Consider the following 17,292-nt stretch of genomic DNA (forward strand, 5'->3'; position numbering starts at 1 on the left):
CCTAGGGTGTCCCCAGTGAGTCCCACATCCCTGGTGTTCATGTCACCCTCCAGTGAGGGTGGCACCTGTGACTTGATCTAACCGATAGCATAAGGCAAAGTCTATGGAAAGTCACTGCCATAATTACATTATTTAAGATTCTGTTTTAGCAGACTGGAATTTAACTCGTTGCTGGCTTGACGAAGTAAGGAGCTACGTTGAGAAATCCCACGTGGCAAGAAGCCAAAGGCAGCCTCTAGGACCTGTGGGTGGCCTCCCGGACACACGCCATCCTTACTGAGACTGTCCTTCTTACACTTTTGTTATTAAAATGGTCTTGTTACTGGAAAGGGGTCCCCAATCAGACCCAAGAGAGGGTTCTTGGATCTTAAGCAAGAAAGAATTTGAGGTGAGTCCGTAAGTTTCATAAAGTGAAAGCAAGTTTTTTAAGAAAGTAAAGGAATGAAAGAATGGCTACTCCACAGGCAGAGCAGCACCGAGGGCTGCTGGTTGCCCATTTTTATCGTTATTGGTTCATGTGTTTTTTTGAGACTGATTCTTGCTCTGTTACCCAGGCTGAAGTGCAGCGGCTTGATCTCAGCTTACCGCAATCTCTGCCTCTCGGGTTCAAGTGATTCTCCTGCCTCAGCCTCCCAAGCAGCGGGGACTACAGGTGCCCACCACTATGCCTCGTTAATTTTTGTATTTTTAGTAGAGATGGGGTTTCACCATGTTGGCCAGTCTGGTCTTGAACTTCTGACCTCGGGTGATCCACCTGCCTCAGCCTCCCAAAATGCTGATTACAGGCGTGAGCCACCAAGCCCAGCCTGTTTATTGATTATATGCTAAACATGGAGTGGATTACTTATGCCTCCCCTTTTTAGACCATATGGAGTAATTTCCTGATGTTACCATGGCATTTCTGGCGCCGCTGGGAGTGTAGCAGTGAGGACGACCAGAGGTCAAACTCGTTGCCATCTTGGTTTTGGTGGGTCTTGACCGGCTTCTTTACTGCAACCTGTTTTATCAGCAACATCCTTATGACCTGTATTTTGTGCCGACCTCATTCTGTGATTTCGACGGCCTGACCCTCAGGAATGCAGCCTAGTAAATCTCAGCCTTATTTTACCCAGCCCCTATTCAAGATGGAGTTGCTCTGGTTCAAATGCCTCTTGACAGTCTTTCTTTCCTTTTTTTTTTTTTTTTTTGAGAGGTAGTTTTGCTTGCCACCCAGGCTGGAGTGCCATGGCACGATCTCAGCTCACTACAACCTCCGCCTCCCGGGTTCAAGCGATTCTCCTGCCTCAGCCTCCCAAGTAGCTGGGATTACAGGCACCTGCTATCACGCCCGACTAATTTTTGTATTTTTAGTAAAGACGGGATTTCACTATGTTGGCCAGGCTGGTCTTGAAAACTCCTGACCTCAGGTAATTCGCCCGCCTAGGCCTCCCAAAGTGCTGAGGTACAGGCGAGAGCCACCGCGCCCGGCCCGGCCGACAGTCTTTCTTCTGTAATACGATACAAACTAGTAAAGATTTTCTTTCTCCCCTGGCAGAAAAGAGCTGTTAGCCTTCCAGATTTGTTTTTGCGGGTTATTAGACCTCCACTTTTCTTCCTATTTTCCCTCCCTTATCAACTTTGCTTGTTGTCTCAAAGAGGCAATGAGGAAGACACAGGTGTTTATTATTATTGGAATGCTCTTCCACCTGGTCAGTGGTTTCTCAAAGCAGGCGGAATTCAAGTTCTGAGTTTCTAAAGTCAGGACCCGGTGCCGCACCCAACATGGGCGTGGGGAGTGGCTAAGGCAGGGTCTGAGGGGCAGGGCCGGAGCCTGGCTGCGAGCTGCGGTTGGGGGGACTCGGAGGAGCGGGGACCCAGCCCCGCTGCGCCGCCCGCACCTTTCCCCAGCCTTCTCCCAGCAGAGGGGAGGCCTGACAGGGAGGGGTCCCATCCTCATGAACGGTCACAAACAAGGCGCTAGGGAAGCACGCCCGACACCCGCGGTCCCCGCGCTCCAGGATTCGGTAGTCTGCGCGCGTCCTGCCTCCCGCGGATCGCACTGGGTCCCAACCGGGCTTCCAGTCCACGCAGCGCCCGTGAACAAGCCCAGCATTGCGGGCGCGCGCAGACGCCAGCGTGGTGGAGACGCGGAGGCGCGCGCGCGGCGGCGAGACTGCCAGGGGACGCTTCGCAACACCGAGAGTCTCAGCGTTTCTCGAGATAGGTGAGGCTGGGCGTTCCGGAAATGGTTTCCCGGAAGGAGCGTGTCTGCGCCCGCGACCCTGCCGGAAGTTGCACGCTGAGCATTGGACACCATGCAGTCGGATGATGTGAGTCTCCTCCGGTTGTTCTGACACCCGGGGTTTGCGCAGGGAATTTTGCCCATTTTCGGACACTTAGAAAACGCATACGCAGCGGGTCTGTTGCCTCATGCCGCTCTGGATGCGAGGCTTCCGGAACCGCGATTTTCCAACATGGGTTCTCACGCGTGTCTAGCAGGGGTTTCCTGCCCGCTGCCCCGGCCAGGTTGTGAGCACAAGACTCCGTCACCTCAGACCATGGGGTCGGTGTGTCCCGTCCTTCGTGCCTACCAATGCAGGACGTCGCGCCATGCTGTCAGCTGTCAGCTCCGAACTTGGGGTGGGGGGCGGCGGGGGATTTGGCGAAGTTGACTCCAAGTTGAAGCGTCCTTCTCGATCCATGTGCGCGTTACTCTTCCATCTGCGTTTCCTGTGTTAGGCTTTTCTTTACATTTGCTCTACTTCTGCCTAAGTCATAATTTCGGCAGTATCCTAGACTCATTCATTGAGCTTTTTGCTGGAGAAATAACAGTGTGCTTACAGTGTGCCAGGCATTGTGGTAATTATTGAGGATTTGGTTAACCAGAAAAAATGCCCCATCTCTCCTGGAACACTGGTGGGGGAGACACAGTAAACAAGTGAACAAATAAATTAACAATTACACTGTATAATCACACTATGAAAGAAAGACCAGAGATGATGAAGGACACTTCAGATAGGGGTACTCAGGGAAGGTTTCTCTGAACAGAAGTTGTTTGAGTTGTGATCTAAAAGATAAGAATAAGCCAGTCACTGAGGAGCTGAGGAAAAAGCAATCCAGGCAGTAGGAACAGTAAAGTACAAAGAGTTGAAGATATGAGAGAATGAATATAAGGGTCATCAAAGTGACAATGTAAGACAGGTAATGAAATTAGATATGCTTGCCAGGGCGAGGTCATGCAGAATCTTGTAGGAAGTGTTTTTAGGCCTTTTAATGATCTGTTTGTGAAAAGTTGTCTAGTTGCTATGTGAAGGACTTTTGGAGAGAAAAAATGAAAGCAAGGAGACTAGGGTATGACAAAGGTTGCTTCAAGCCAGACACAGTGGCTCACGCCTGTAATCCCAATGCTTTAGGAGGCTGGGGCTGGAGGATCGCTTGAGGCCAGGAGTTCGATTCCAGCCTAGGCAAAAAAGTGAGACTCCATCCCTACAAAAAATAAAAAATTAGCCGGGCGTGGTGGTGCTCGCCTGAGGTCCCAGTTACTTCGAAGGCTGAGGCAGAAGGACTACTTGAGCCCAAAAGTCCGAGGCTGCAGTGAGCTATGATGGCGCCACTGCACTCCAGCCTGGGTGACAGAGAGACCCTATCTCTAAAGTAAATAAATTTTTTTAAAAAACGAAAGTGGCTTCGCCTAAGGTAGTAATTTAATGGTGGAGATGAAAAGAAATTGATGAATTTGAGACCTGTTACGTCAGTATAATTGACAAGACTTTGGTGATGGATTAAGTGAAGAAGAAAAGGAAGAAATCAAAGGATTTGGGATATAAATACATAGTTCAATGGTGATTTTATTTATTGAAGTGGGGGAACTCTAGGGAAGACTGTTCTTATGAGGGATGTGGAATTGAGAACTCCTTGTGGATATGTTAGTATTTATGTTGCCTTTTAGATATTGAAGTGGAGATGTCATATACAAATCTGGTGCTCAGGAAAGAAGTCTGACCAGGAAATAACAATTTGGGAGTCATCCATTTAGAGATGATACTTAAAGCCACAAGCCTAAAAGAGCTCCCTTATTCTTCTTACCTGTTTCCTACCATCCCCCACCAGACACACCTATAAAATTCTTAAAGTGTGTTTTATTCTTTTGCCCTCTTCATATTTTTCCATTAACGGTGGTAAAGCTTTTTTTTACCCCAGTTCCTCAAGGCAGCGCACTCAAAGGCTATCATACTCTTATGCATGCTATGTGGCCTTCAGACCTGCTATTTTGTGATACTTTGTTTATCTTTCCCCTAACTAGATAGATAAAACTCTTTAAAGAGTATACTTTCTTTCATTCAGCAAATACTTAAGTGGCTACTGTGTGTCAGGACTTGGAGATGTCAGTGCCTTACATAAATTAAGTATATAATGCTGAATGAATAAAGAGCACATTAGTTACAGGAGGATAGCAGTAGGTAGTTTTCTTTGCCCTCAATGAGATAAAATTATGGTGTGTATATCTAAAAATCTAATACCATGAAGCCTTTTTTTGGGGGGGTGGGATTGGGGATGGATTCTCACTCTGTCGCCCAGGCTGGAGTGCAGTGGCGTGATCTCGGCTTACCACAACTTCTGCCTCCTGGGTTCAAGTGATTCTCCTGCCTCAGCCTCCCAAGTAGCTGGGATTACAGGCACCTGCCACCACACCCGGCTGATTTCTGTATTAGTAGAGATGGAGTTTCACCATGTTGGCCAGGCTGGCCTCAAACTCCCGACCTCAAGTGAGCCGCCTGCCTTGGCACTCAAAGTGCTGGGATTACAGGTGTGAGCCACCGCGCCGGGCCCATGAAGCCTTTAATAATGGATAATGAACATAAGAAAAAAGGAAAGTTACGAAGTATATAAAATGTGATTTCACAGTGTGTCAAAAAAAATCTGGAAAAATATTTACAAAATAGTAATGAAATTTTATCTCTGGGTAATGGAGTTATGATTATTGCTCATCTGTATTTAGCTTTTCTATAAGAATCTGCTGGGGTTTTTTTTTGTTTGTTTGTTTTGAGACGGAGTTGCACTCTTGTTTTCCAGGCTGGAGCACAATGGCGCAATCCCAGCTCACCACAACCTCCATCTCCTGGGTTCAAGTGATTCTCCTGCCCCAGCCTCCCGAGTAGCTGGGATTACAGGCATGTGCCACCATGCCCAGCTAATTTTGTATTTTTAGTATAGACAGGGTTTCTCCATGTTAATCAGGCTGGTCTCAAACTCCTGACCTCAGGTGGTCCGCCTGACTCAGCCTCCCAAAGTGCTGGGATTACAGGCGTGAGCCACCGTGCCCGGCCTTGCTGTTTGTATTTTAAAAAGTAAACAAGTCAGGCTATTTTACAAAATATTTCTTCCCTTCATTCCTGTCTTTGGGCATTGCCTTCTTGAATTAATATAGTATCTCTTGGGGCAGAGGATTTGAAATGGGCTTTTACTTTGTCTTGCAGGTTATCTGGGATACACTAGGAAACAGGCAATTTTGTTCCTTCAAAATAAGGTGAGTCTCGATTTACAACTTGGTCAAAGATTCCTTCAGTTGCCTCTTTGGCAACTCATTTTATAATCTTTGTTTCTTTTTTCCCATTCTAGAACCAAGACTCAGAGCTTCTGCCGAAATGAATATAGCCTGACTGGACTGTGTAATCGGTCATCCTGTCCCCTGGCAAATAGTCAGTATGCCACTATTAAAGAAGAGAAAGGTAACTCCCCAGTTTTAACTTCTAGAAGAACTGCTCCACAGCTTTTACAGGGATGTTCTTTAGTTTCTGTAAATAACACTAAAGCTATTTTACTTTATCCTCAGGACAGTGCTACTTGTATATGAAGGTTATAGAACGAGCAGCTTTTCCTCGGCGTCTCTGGGAACGGGTAAGCCTTACAACAAAACTACAGTGACCGTTGATCAAGAGCATCAAAGCCACATGCTTGACCATGATGCTCAATTCCATGACCATTAACTTTTGAGGCCATCCTCATTAGGCCATAGGTGTCACTGACAGTGAAAACCTAATGAATCATTTACACTTGCCCTTCAAACTTCCTTTTCCTGTTTGGTAGGTCCGGCTTAGTAAAAACTATGAGAAAGCACTGGAGCAAATAGATGAAAATCTGATTTACTGGCCCCGTTTCATTCGACACAAATGTAAGCAGAGATTCACCAAGATCACCCAATACCTAATTCGAATTAGAAAACTTACACTAAAGCGACAGTAAGTATTTGGATCATTCATTATTTTTAAATCTATCTTTTTATGGAGCTTGTTTTGAAGTTGAGAAATTGTGAAACTTCGGGGCTTTCTATTCAACTTCGTGGAGTCTGTTATGATGTACTAAGAAGAAACTTTAGCTTAGACTAAAGGTATGCCCTTTGATGTGGCAGGACTTTGAAAACAGTAGAATACAACTTGATTATCACCCTCCTTGTCTGAAAATCTTTCAGAAAATTTTATTTTCTTTTTTGTTAAGACGGAGTCTCACTCTGTCGCCCAAGCTGGAGTTTGCAGTGGCGTGATCTCAGCTCACTGCAACCTCCACCTCCCCTGTTGAAGCAATCCTCCCACCTCAGCCTCCTGAGTAGCTGGGATTACAGGCATGGACTACCATGCCTGGCTTTTTTTTTTTTTTTTTTGTATTTTTAGTAGAGATGGGGTTTCACCATGTTGGCCAGGCTGGTCTAGAATTCCTGACTTCAAGTGATCCACCTTCCTTAGCCTCCCAAAGTGCTGGGATTACAGGCATGAGCCACCATGCCCAGCCTTCAGAAAATTTCCTCTATGACCCCCGAGGGAATCTTAACTTTAGAGATTTGAAAATGATCTAAGACATGTGAATATACAGGAATGTAAGAACTTTACTCTGGATTCACTGAAAACTAATTTTTAAAAGTGATACGAAATCCCCAGAATTAACAGAATACCTTCTTTAGGAGTGTTAGGCCCTAATGCTTTTTGATTGTGGTCTACAGAGAATGCTAAAGATGATGTCAGACTTTGACAGAAAATTCTTTTTTCTTAGTTCACTAAAGTCTTAATTTTAGCATGGCGAATGCCCTGAGAATCCCAGAATGCCTGAACAAAAATGGCCGGATTAAAATATATGTAAAAACATATGACTTTTTATAGCATTAAATTTCTAGAAGCGTTTAGTGTATCTTGCTGTATTGAGCTGAGCCCTACAGCACCAACCTTGGGCTCCAGGGCTTGTTTGAATCGCTAGCCTCCGTGAATGCCTGAAGCTCAGCCATCCTGCCCTGCACATGAGTAGGCTTCCATTTTAGTCACCAATTCCAATCGTTTTGTCTTCTCATCCTTAAAAAGGAACACAGCACATGACAGTGGATTTTCTGATATATTTTCTTTCCCTTAGGAGGAAACTTGTTCCTTTGAGTAAGAAGGTGGAGCGTAGGGAGAAAAGAAGAGAGGTAACTTATTGTTGTGATATTCATACCTTCTACATTTTCTTTCTGGGGGGCTCTTATAGATTCAGTCACCATCATTTATGTAAACTCTTCAGGCCTTGGATAATGGTTCACTAATAGATAACTATTAGTTGCCTAGGACATTTGATTTTTCATATTTTAAGATGATGATTTTCAGCACAGGTTAAAGTATGTGTGCTTCGGGGATATATGTAATGGAGAACAGAAAGAATCCACAACACATTTTTCTAAATTTCTTGTGGTCAAATATTTCAGAATTCAGAATTTTGATGTTGTATATTTTACATACTACATAAAACCTTTAGTAGATTTTGGGCATTCTTGTCAAATGGAATTTCTGCAGTGAAATACAATACAGGCATGCAGTAATAACATCATGGAAAATTGGGTATCCATCCCCTCAAGCATTTATCCTTTGTGTTACAAACAGTTCAGTTATACTTAGTTATTTTAAAATGTACGATTAAATTATTGGCTATAGTCACCCTGTTGTGCTGCTAGGAAATACTAGGTCTTATTTCATTCTTCCTATTTTTTTTAGCGGGGGTACCCATTAATCATCCCCACCCCCATTACCCTTCCCAGCCTCTGGTAACCATCCTTCTACTCTGTAAATCCATGAGTTCAATTGTTTTGATTTTTTGATCCCACAAATAAGTGAGAACGTGCAACATTTGTCTTTCTGTGCCTGGCTTCTTTCACTTAACATAATGACCTCCGGTTCCATCCATGTTGTTACAAATGACAGAATCTCATTCATTTTAATGGCTGGATAGTACTCTATCGTGTATAAGTACCACATTTTCTTTATCCATTCATCTATTGATGGACACTTAGGTTGCTTCCAAATTTTGGCTGTCATGAACAGAGCTGTAACACACATGGAGTGTGGCTATCTCTTTGATATACTAATTTCCTTTTGGGTCTGTACCCAGAAATGGGACTGCTAGATGGTATGGTAGCTCTAGTTTTAGTTTTCTGAGGAAGCTCCAAACTGTTCTCCATAGTGGTTGTACTAATTTACATTCCCACCACCAGTGCACAAGGGTTCCCTTTCTCCACATCCTCTCTAGCATTTGTGATTGCCTGTCTTTTAAAAGATAAAAGCCATTTTAACTGGGGTGAGATATTTCGTTGTTTTGATTTGCATTTCTCTGATGATCAGTGATGCTGAACACCTTTTCATATGCCTGTTTGCCATTTGTATGTCTTCTTTTGAAAAACATCTACTCAAATCTTTTGCTTCCCCCAATCCCTGCCCCCTGCCTTTTTTTTTTTTTTTTTTTTTTTTGTGAGACAAGGTCTCACTCTGTTGTCCAGGCTGGAGTGCAGCGGTGTGATCTTGGCTCACTGCAACCTCTGCTTCCTGGGTTCAAGTGATTCTCATGCCTCAGCCTCCCAAGTAGCTGGGACTACAAGTGCATGCCACCATGCCTGGCTAATTTTTATATACTTTATAGAGACGAGGCTTCACTATGTTGCCCATGCTTGAACTTCTGGGCTCAAGCAATCCACCCACTTCAGCCTCCCAAAGTGCTGGGATTACAGGTGTGAGCCACCATGTCTGGCCTTTTTATTCACTTTTTAATCCAATAATTAGAATTTTTCCCTATAGAGTTGTTTGAGCTCCTTATATAGTCTGGATTTTGTTTTGTTTTGTTTTTGAGATGGAGTCTCGCTCTGTCACCCAGGCTGGAGTGCTATGGGGCAATCTCAGCTCACTGCAACCTCTGCCTCCCAGGTTCAAGCGAGTCTTGTGCCTCAGCCTCCCAAGTAGCTGAGATGCCAGGCGTGCACCACCATGCCTGGCTGTTCGTTTTGCATTTTTAGTAGAGATGGGGTTTCACCATGTTGGCCAGGCTGGTCTCAAACTCCTGACCTCAGGTGATCTACCTGCCTCAGCCTCCCAAAGTGCTGGGATTACAGGCGTGAGCCACCTCGCCTGGCCTATATTCTGGTTATTAATCCCTTGTCAGGTGGATAGTTTGCCCAGTTAGTGGATTGTCTCTTCACTTTCTTGTTTCCTTTGCTGTGCAGAAGCTTTTATGTGACCCCATTTGTCCATTTTTGCTTTGGTTACCTGTGCTTGTGGGATATTAAGAAATTTTGCCCAGACCAATGACCTGGAGTTTTTTCAGTGTTTTCTTGTAGTTTTATAGTTGGAGGTCTTAGATTTTTTTAATCCATTTTAGTTTGATTTTTGTATATAGCACAAGATAGGGGCCTAGTTTCATTCTTCTGCATATGGAGATCAAGTTTTTCCAGCACCATTTATTGAAGAGACTGTCTTTTCCCTAGTGTATGTTCTTGGCACGTTTTTCGAAAATGAGTTCACTGTACGTGTGTGGATTTGTTTCTGGGTTCTCTATTCTGTTCCATTGGTCTCTGTGTCTGTTCTTATGCCATTACTATAGTGTTGTGGTTGCTATAGGTCCATAGTATAATTTGAAGTTAGGTAATGTGATTCCTCTAGGTTTTTGTTTTGTTTTGTTTTTTGCTGTTGTTTTGTTTGGGATAGGTTTAGCTATCCTAGATCTTTTGTGGTTTCATAACAATTTTAGGATTGTTTTTTCTATTTCTGGGAAGAATGTCATTGGTTTTTTTTCTTTTTTTATATATTTATATTTGTCATTGGTATTTTGATAGGGATAGCTTTTCTTTGGTGCTTCTCTCCCCATTAATCACAGTTATGTATCTAAAATCTGTATCATTGGTCTGCAAACTTGTGCTCACCTCAATAAAAATTTTTGAACATGTACTCCCCAATGTTATTTATAAATATTTTATTTTGAGACAAAGGTTCACTCTGTCTCTCAGGCTGGAATGCAGTGGTGGAATTTCGGCTCACTGCAACCTCTGCCTCCCGGATTCAAGCAATTCTTGTGCCTCAGCCTCCCAAGTAGCTGGGATTCCAGGCATGCACCACCACACCCGGCTAATTTTTGTATTTTTAGTAGAGATGGGGTTTCACCACGTTGGCCAGGCTGGTCTCAAACTCCTAACCTGAGGTGATTCACCCATCTCAGCCTCCCAAAGTGCTGGCATTACAGGCTATAAATGTTATTATACATATACACTTCCACTAATAATACAATGTGTATTATAACTAATTGTGATGTAGTGAAACAAAAGTCTGCTTCTTAGCTGAGTATGATTTTTTCTTGAAGGGCTGTCATAACTGAGGGATTGTAGAGAAGTGCATTGTTGACAGGTGGTCTTAAGTACTTTAATTTTTCATTATGCTCCATTAGTTATGGAGCAGCGTTTTTTCAAGTCCAGTTAGTGAGTTTTCATCTCCAGTTGTCAAACAGGTGTTCCTACAAACCTTTCAGAAGAAATTAATTTTTTCTATTTTTACCAATTGAGTTTGTAACCCTCTGAAAAATGTAGATTTGGAAGAGTTTTAAATGAATTACAATATTGTTTCCACATTTTTAAAGTGTGTGATTGCAATTTTTATAGGAGACATGTTTTCAGCAGTGCCATATGTAGATATAATCACTTTTCACAACGTTCACAGAACAAGTTTTTTTTTTTTTTTTCAAAAAACAATTGTCTGCCTCAAACTATTAAAATGTTGCTTTTGTTTGGAAGAGACAGATTAAGTGTATTTATTTTTAAAAACGTCTACTGGGTTACATAAACAGATTGGCAAATTTGGAATATTTTTCTTTTTGTGAAAAATGCATGGATCATCTTTAGGTTCTACAACTCTCGCTGTGTCACCCAGGCTGGAGTGCAGTGGCGCCATCTCGGCTCACTGCAACCTCCACCTCCTGGGTTCAAGCAATTCTTGTGCCTCAGCCTCCTCAGTAACTGGGATTACAGGCATATGCCACTCTGCTCAGCTAATTTTTTGTGTTTTTAGTAGAGACGGGGTTTCACGACGTTGGCCAGGCTGGTCTTGATCTCCTGACCTCGGGTGATCTGCCCACCTCGGCCTCTCAAAGTGCTGGGATTACAGGCGCGAGCCACCTTGCCAGCCTGGTTCTACAACTTTTAAAAGTACTAACCCATTAGATAACCAGCATACTTTTATAACTACTCTCTATCTTTGGCAGAATATTCAGTGTCATCTATGAATCCACTTAACTAAGCAAACATAAACAGGTAAATAGTCATCTAAATAAACGAGTGAGACTACCACTTGCAAGGCCTATGTGCAGTATTCCTCCCTTGAGCTATCTGGCTCACCGTATCTGACACACAACTATTTACCTTATAGACAGAGTCAAGGCACCAATGTCAGTGTACAAGAAAAGTAGTAATGACGTTTAATTTTTTAAGGAAAAAGAGATACGTGGAAGTTTTGAATATTTTCTTCCTACACTTCAGCGGATACCCTTGTAGTGTAAACACCCTACTCTAGAGAACAGTGTGGAACGTCGCTGTAGCCAATTTTTTTTTTTTTTTTTTGAGATGGAGTCTCGCTCTGTCGCCCAGGCTGGAGTGCAGTGGCGTGATCTCGGCTCACTGCAAGCTCCGCCTCCCGGGTTCACGCCATTCTCCTGCCTCAGCCTCCCGAGTAGCTGGGACTACAGGCGCCCGCCACCACACCCGGCTAATTTTCCATGTGCCCCTACACAGTTTTAGGTAATCATTCTAACATAACTTATAGGTATAACACTTTAAAACCCTCTGTGACTTTCACTATCAAATTAATGCACCATCCTGGGCTATTGTGTGGTAGTACAGGTTGATGCCACGTGTCATCTTCAATGAGAGATCACTGGAGGAAGAGCTTTTTACCTATTCTGTCACATGGAATCTAGCATGACTTTAGAAAATGTAAATGAATGAAGATTTCTGTTCTTTTTTCTCAGCTTTTACAAAGCCTGGCTCCAGAGTTGCTAGATTATTTCTGAGACACTTAAATGTATATAGACTTACATGTTTTGTATCTGTCAAAGCCTGTGTTAGAATTTAGAATGTTGTTTACAAAACCATAGGAATTTCAAAATGGAAATGTTACCAAGAAAGTTTATGAGAAGGAAGAAGAAATCTATCTGGTTGGAGAGGCAAAAGCCAGTAATAGCAAGGAGGGGAAATAATTACATTGTCTTTCTTATAAACAACTTGGTAGTTTCTTCCATTTTTATAAGATGAATAATGAGCACTGATGAATTAAACAGATTTGCTCTTTCCCCCTTATAGGAAAAGGCATTAATAGCTGCTCAGCTGGACAATGCCATTGAGAAGGAATTACTGGAGAGACTGAAACAAGATACGGTGAGAAAGCCATTAGCTTTGGGGTACTGAAATTTTAAGTGGTAGTATGTTGCTAAGACATACTGGGATTTTTTTTTTTTTTTTTTTGAGATGGAGTCTTGCTTTGTCAACCAGGTTAGAGTGCAGTGGCGTAATCTCAGCTCACTGCAACCTCTGCCTCCCGAGTTCAAGCAATTCTCCTGCCTCAGCCTCTTGAGTAGCTGGGATTACAGGCACCACCACCGCGCCCAGCTAATTTTTGTATTTTTAGTAGAGACGGGGTTTCACCATCTTGGCCAGGCTGGTTTTGAACTCCTGACCTCGTGAGCCACTGCGCCTGGCTGGGAAATGGTTTTTAACATGATATGAAGATATCCACTCGAATTTTATCCCTGGAATAAAATAAATCCGTATCAGCCTGGCTTCCTTAATTAATGCAACCACATAAAATGCTTTGGTTACCCTTGATATGCCATTCACTATAAGAGACCTTTCCCTTTTTGCCATTATTCTCAACTCCATTCCCCAAGACAACAATTCCAGATTTCTGTATAAAAGCCATGGGGTTTTGCTTCTCCTACATATTACCCTAGTCTTTTAAGGCTCTTTGAAATAAGTTTTTATTCTCTTTTTAAAAATTAGTGTTGTTTATACACACAACATGACTAAAGTATGCTTTTTCCTTATTATTTCCCCTTGTCAGCAAAATTACATTTGTCCCAATGCATGGGTTTTATAGATTGTGGAACTTCAAGTGTAATATCCAAATGTAGTTAAAGCCAATCTGTGTTTATGTTCTTCAGTATGGCGACATCTACAACTTCCCCATTCATGCCTTCGACAAGGCCCTGGAACAACAGGAGGCAGAGAGTGACTCTTCAGATGCTGAGGAAAAAGATGATGAAGATGATGATGAGGAAGTAAGTCTTGTTTTTGTTTTGCCAAACCTACTAGATACTATTTGTATATAACTGAGAAACAGAATATCATCTTTAGTCCGCTAACCAAAAATGATATGTCTTCTTTTTTCTTTCATGTGATTAATTTTGGTTTAGCACTGGTTGCTCTGTTCTTCAGGCTAACCAACAAACCATTAACAGTTTTACTCTTAATTTATTGGTCTTCTAAAATTGTTCCTGCAAAGTGACAAATTATAAAGCCTTTCCTGTCTGTATCTAGTTTTTAACCATAATGAGGATGTTTTATTGCTAATAATTTAAATCAAGAATAAGAATGATCTGGTAGCCCTAAAATTTTTAAAATTCAGAAGCATTAAACTTAGGAAGAACTAAATTTTCGTTGCCTAGCAAAAAGACTGTGGTTCTCATTATGTTATTTTGTACTTACTTAGATGTCTAATCTGAATCTTCATTATGTTTTCTGAACCTAACAGTTATGTTTTATTTATAGGATGTGGGGAAAAGAGAATTTGTCGAAGATGATGAGGTAGATGAGAGTGACATAAGTGATTTTGAGGTGAGCTTTATGGGTAAAAAGATTGTCCTTTGGCCTGCAGGAAAAAAAGAAAAAAAAACAGGGAGGTGGCCAGGCACCGTGGTTCACTCCTATAATTGCAGTACTTTGGGAGGCCAAAATGGGAGGATCGCTTGAGCTCAGGAGTTCGAGACCAGCCTGAGCAACACAGTGAGACTTCATCTCTAATAAAAAAAAATTTTTTTTTTTTTTAGATGAAGTTTCGCCCTGTAGCTCAGGCTAGAGTGCCATAGCACGATCTGGGCTTACTGCAACCTCAGCCTCCCGGGTTCGAGCAATTCTCCTCCTTCAGCCTCCCAAGTAGCTGGAATTACAGGCATGTGCCACTCCACCCGGCTAATTTTTGTATTTTTAGTAGACACGGGGTTTCACCATGTTGGCCAGGCTGGTCTAGAACTCCAGACCTCAGGTAATCCGCCTGCCTCAGTCTCCCAAAGTGCTAAGATTACAGGCGTGAGCCACAGGGCCTGGCCTAAAATTTTTTAAAAATCATGGCCAGGCGCGGTGGCTCACACCTATAATCCTAGCACTTTGGAAGGCCGAGATGGGCGGATCACGTGAGGTCAGGAGTTCGAGACCAGCCTGGCCAACATAGCAAAACCCTATGTCTACTAAAAATACAAAAATTAGCTAGGTATGGTGGCACATGCCTGTAATCCCTCCTACTTGGGAGGCTGAGGCAGAAGAATCGCCTGAACCTAGGAGATGGAGGTTGTGGTGAGCTGAGATCACACCACTATACTCCAGCCTGGGCAACAGAGCAAGACTCCATCTCAAAAAAAAAAAAAAAAACTAAAATTCAGCTAGATGTGGTGGTGGTTGCCTGTAGTCCCAGCTACTCAGGAAGCTGAGGTGGGAGGACTGCTTGACTACAGCAGTTTGAGGCTGCAGTGAGCCATGACTATGCCACTGCACTCCTGCTTGGGCAACAGAGCAAGACCCTGTCTCAAAAAAAAAAAAAAAAAAAAAAAAAAGGGACGATTTCTGAACACAGACATAGACAAATCAATGCCCTAGTCTGTTCTAAATTGAAGGGACAATGAAGGGAGTTTGGAGAAATCCAGTGTTTTCCCTCTTCCTTTATCTTTTCTCTCCCCGTATTAGGATATGGATAAACTGGATGCTAGCAGTGATGAAGATCAGAATGGTAAATCCTCCAGTGAGGAGGAGGAAGAAAAGGCCCTTAGTGCGAAACACAAAGGCAAAACGCCCTTGAGAGGACCACTGCGGAGAAAACGAGCCTATGTGGAAATAGAATATGAGCAGGAGACAGAGCCCGTGGCCAAGGCCAGAACCACGTGATTTCCCTTCAGCATTTATACCCAGGACTGAACATGCAGAACTGTTTCTTTTTTTTATCTTAAACACATACACACCTCCAGTTTTTGCTCTTTTGTGTTGTATTGAACACAATATTTGTGTTTTTATTATTTATGCCACATCAGTGGGGCAAGAAATCTGGAGTGAGTGAAGAAAGCTAAGTTGTGAACAAGAGTGTTTTTATAGCATATGTGTTGAAGTAACAGCTTGTGCCCGAGAAACTTAACAGATGAGTTCTTGAATCTGGGATGAGATGACAGATGTAAATATTTCTGAATTTTAAATGCTACATTCCTTGGTGTCCTTTTTTCTCCCAAACTTTATTTAGAAATGGAAGGAGTTCATTTTTTTCTTGTTCTACTTTCCCTACTCTTATGGAGGTAAAAGGAAAGAAAGAAGGAAAAAGCAGCTTTCACTTACAAAGTTTCATGTAAAAATATCTTTTTTTCTTAAATAACTCCATTCATACAAACTGGGATGGGAAGAAAATCCTTTCCTCTTGGGAAAGTGAATACAAGTCTTAAGTTCCATCGTAGGGAGCGCCTTCAGAAACCTGCTGCACTTTTCTGATACAGTTCACCACTTTTCTGTCTTCACAACTTTGGGGAATTTTGGCCAGGAGACCCTGAAACATGAAACCAAACAGGCTTTGATTTTTTTTTTTTAATTACTTTTTTTCCCCTTTGCTTGATTCTTCTTCCTTGGTATCATACTCAAAGGAGGAAAGAATGGATGACACTCGGGGACAGGTCACTAAACAGAATAGGTATTAGTTGGTTTTTTATTATTATTTTTAAGTTCATATAGCTCTCATGTATTGAAGGTGTTACTTTAAAAACTGTGTTAATGTACTTGCAAATCTCCTGCTGGCTCATGAAACAGCAGAATTCCAGCCAAGGCAAATTAAGTTGGATCTGGGGCTTGAAAACTGCCCAAGATTAAAGAGCTAAGATGAAATAGTTTGAACAAACTGGTAAAATAACAATTCATACTATCTCAACATATTTTTAGGATATGAATTTTTTTTTCCTGCTGGGTAGATTGTCCAGTGAGTTATGGCATGAATTTCTTTTCATGCTACCTTCAGTCTTCAACTAAAGATTTCTAAAAAGGGTAAGAAATGAGGCAATAGTTTATTAAATACATAGAAGTACACAGCTATTATATGCTGTGGCTTTGAGAACTTTTGTGGAATATGAAACCAAAGGAAGAATTTCCATGTAGATAAATTAAGAATAGGGAAAAACATCTACCTAAAAGATGGTTGTCCCTAAAAAACTGGAAACATCTGAAATGCTCTATTTATGTTATTATTCCTGGGAGCTTATAGCCCATTATTTTTACTTTTTTTTTTTAATTCAGAAGACTAGAACAGAACTTAAATTTTACAAACTTTTGATCATAATGCTTTTGCCCATTCTGTCTCGTCCTTAGCCCCAGTGACATGTGCTGATCCTCTTGCCTTTAGTTCTAAATGGTTCTGATTAGCTTTAAAAGATGAATAAGAAAAAAGATCAAGCTCTTTTGAGGCTAAAACCCTCCATGTTCATTTCCAGACTTGGTCAGGCACATACATAGTAAACTATAATCAATCATAGGAATTAACGTAAGGATAATGAGGCCCAACTGAAACCATGTTTCAGTCTGCCTTACCTTTACCCTTCCTTGAGAACAGCGGTCCAGGAGAATCAGGCAGTCTGTGGCCTCCTGTAGCAGGGCGCTCTTAACAGACTCAGGTGTAAGGTTTGGATCCCTTGCTACATCACAAATCAGTTTCAAGAGAGCTTTCAGTAAGACCACAAGTCTGCAGGAAACTCTGGAAT

The 17,292-nt window shown here is 42.2% G+C and overlaps 2 protein-coding genes across 8 annotated transcripts in view; one reads left to right on the top strand and one right to left on the bottom strand.

Annotated features, from left to right (window-relative positions):
* Positions 1–2,227: 2,227 nt before the first annotated feature.
* Positions 2,228–15,523, top strand: MAK16 (MAK16 homolog). Its single transcript, XM_032143546.2, has 10 exons — positions 2,228–2,309; positions 5,457–5,506; positions 5,599–5,708; positions 5,813–5,877; positions 6,067–6,218; positions 7,375–7,429; positions 12,602–12,676; positions 13,459–13,575; positions 14,066–14,131; positions 15,254–15,523. The coding sequence occupies exons 1-10, from the start codon at positions 2,295–2,297 to the stop codon at positions 15,449–15,451; spliced, it is 903 nt and encodes a 300-aa protein (XP_031999437.1). The 5' UTR covers positions 2,228–2,294; the 3' UTR covers positions 15,452–15,523.
* The window catches only part of TTI2 (TELO2 interacting protein 2), a 17,051-nt gene continuing 13,018 nt past the window's right edge, over positions 13,260–17,292 (bottom strand). For 3 of the 7 annotated variants that reach the window (XM_032143542.2, XM_032143544.2, XM_032143541.2), the window contains one exon: positions 17,000–17,285. In XM_032143542.2, coding sequence (XP_031999433.1) covers positions 17,000–17,285 — 286 coding nt within the window. Of the gene's footprint in view, positions 13,541–15,889; positions 16,095–16,999; positions 17,286–17,292 lie in introns of those variants that run through there. The other 4 variants (XR_009211609.1, XR_009211608.1, XM_058433518.1 and 1 more) reach the window with 2 other exon arrangements.

Source organism: Hylobates moloch, unplaced genomic scaffold, assembly GCF_009828535.3.
Source record: "Hylobates moloch isolate HMO894 unplaced genomic scaffold, HMol_V3 SCAFFOLD_22, whole genome shotgun sequence".
NCBI classification, from domain to species: domain Eukaryota; kingdom Metazoa; phylum Chordata; class Mammalia; order Primates; family Hylobatidae; genus Hylobates; species Hylobates moloch.

Excerpts from the sequence above, each read along its gene's own strand:
- MAK16 (XM_032143546.2), top strand. Across the intron at positions 6,219-7,374 it reads AAACTTACACTAAAGCGACA|GAGGAAACTTGTTCCTTTGA; the intron begins GTAAGTATTTGG and ends TCTTTCCCTTAG. Across the intron at positions 13,576-14,065 it reads ATGAAGATGATGATGAGGAA|GATGTGGGGAAAAGAGAATT; the intron begins GTAAGTCTTGTT and ends TTTTATTTATAG.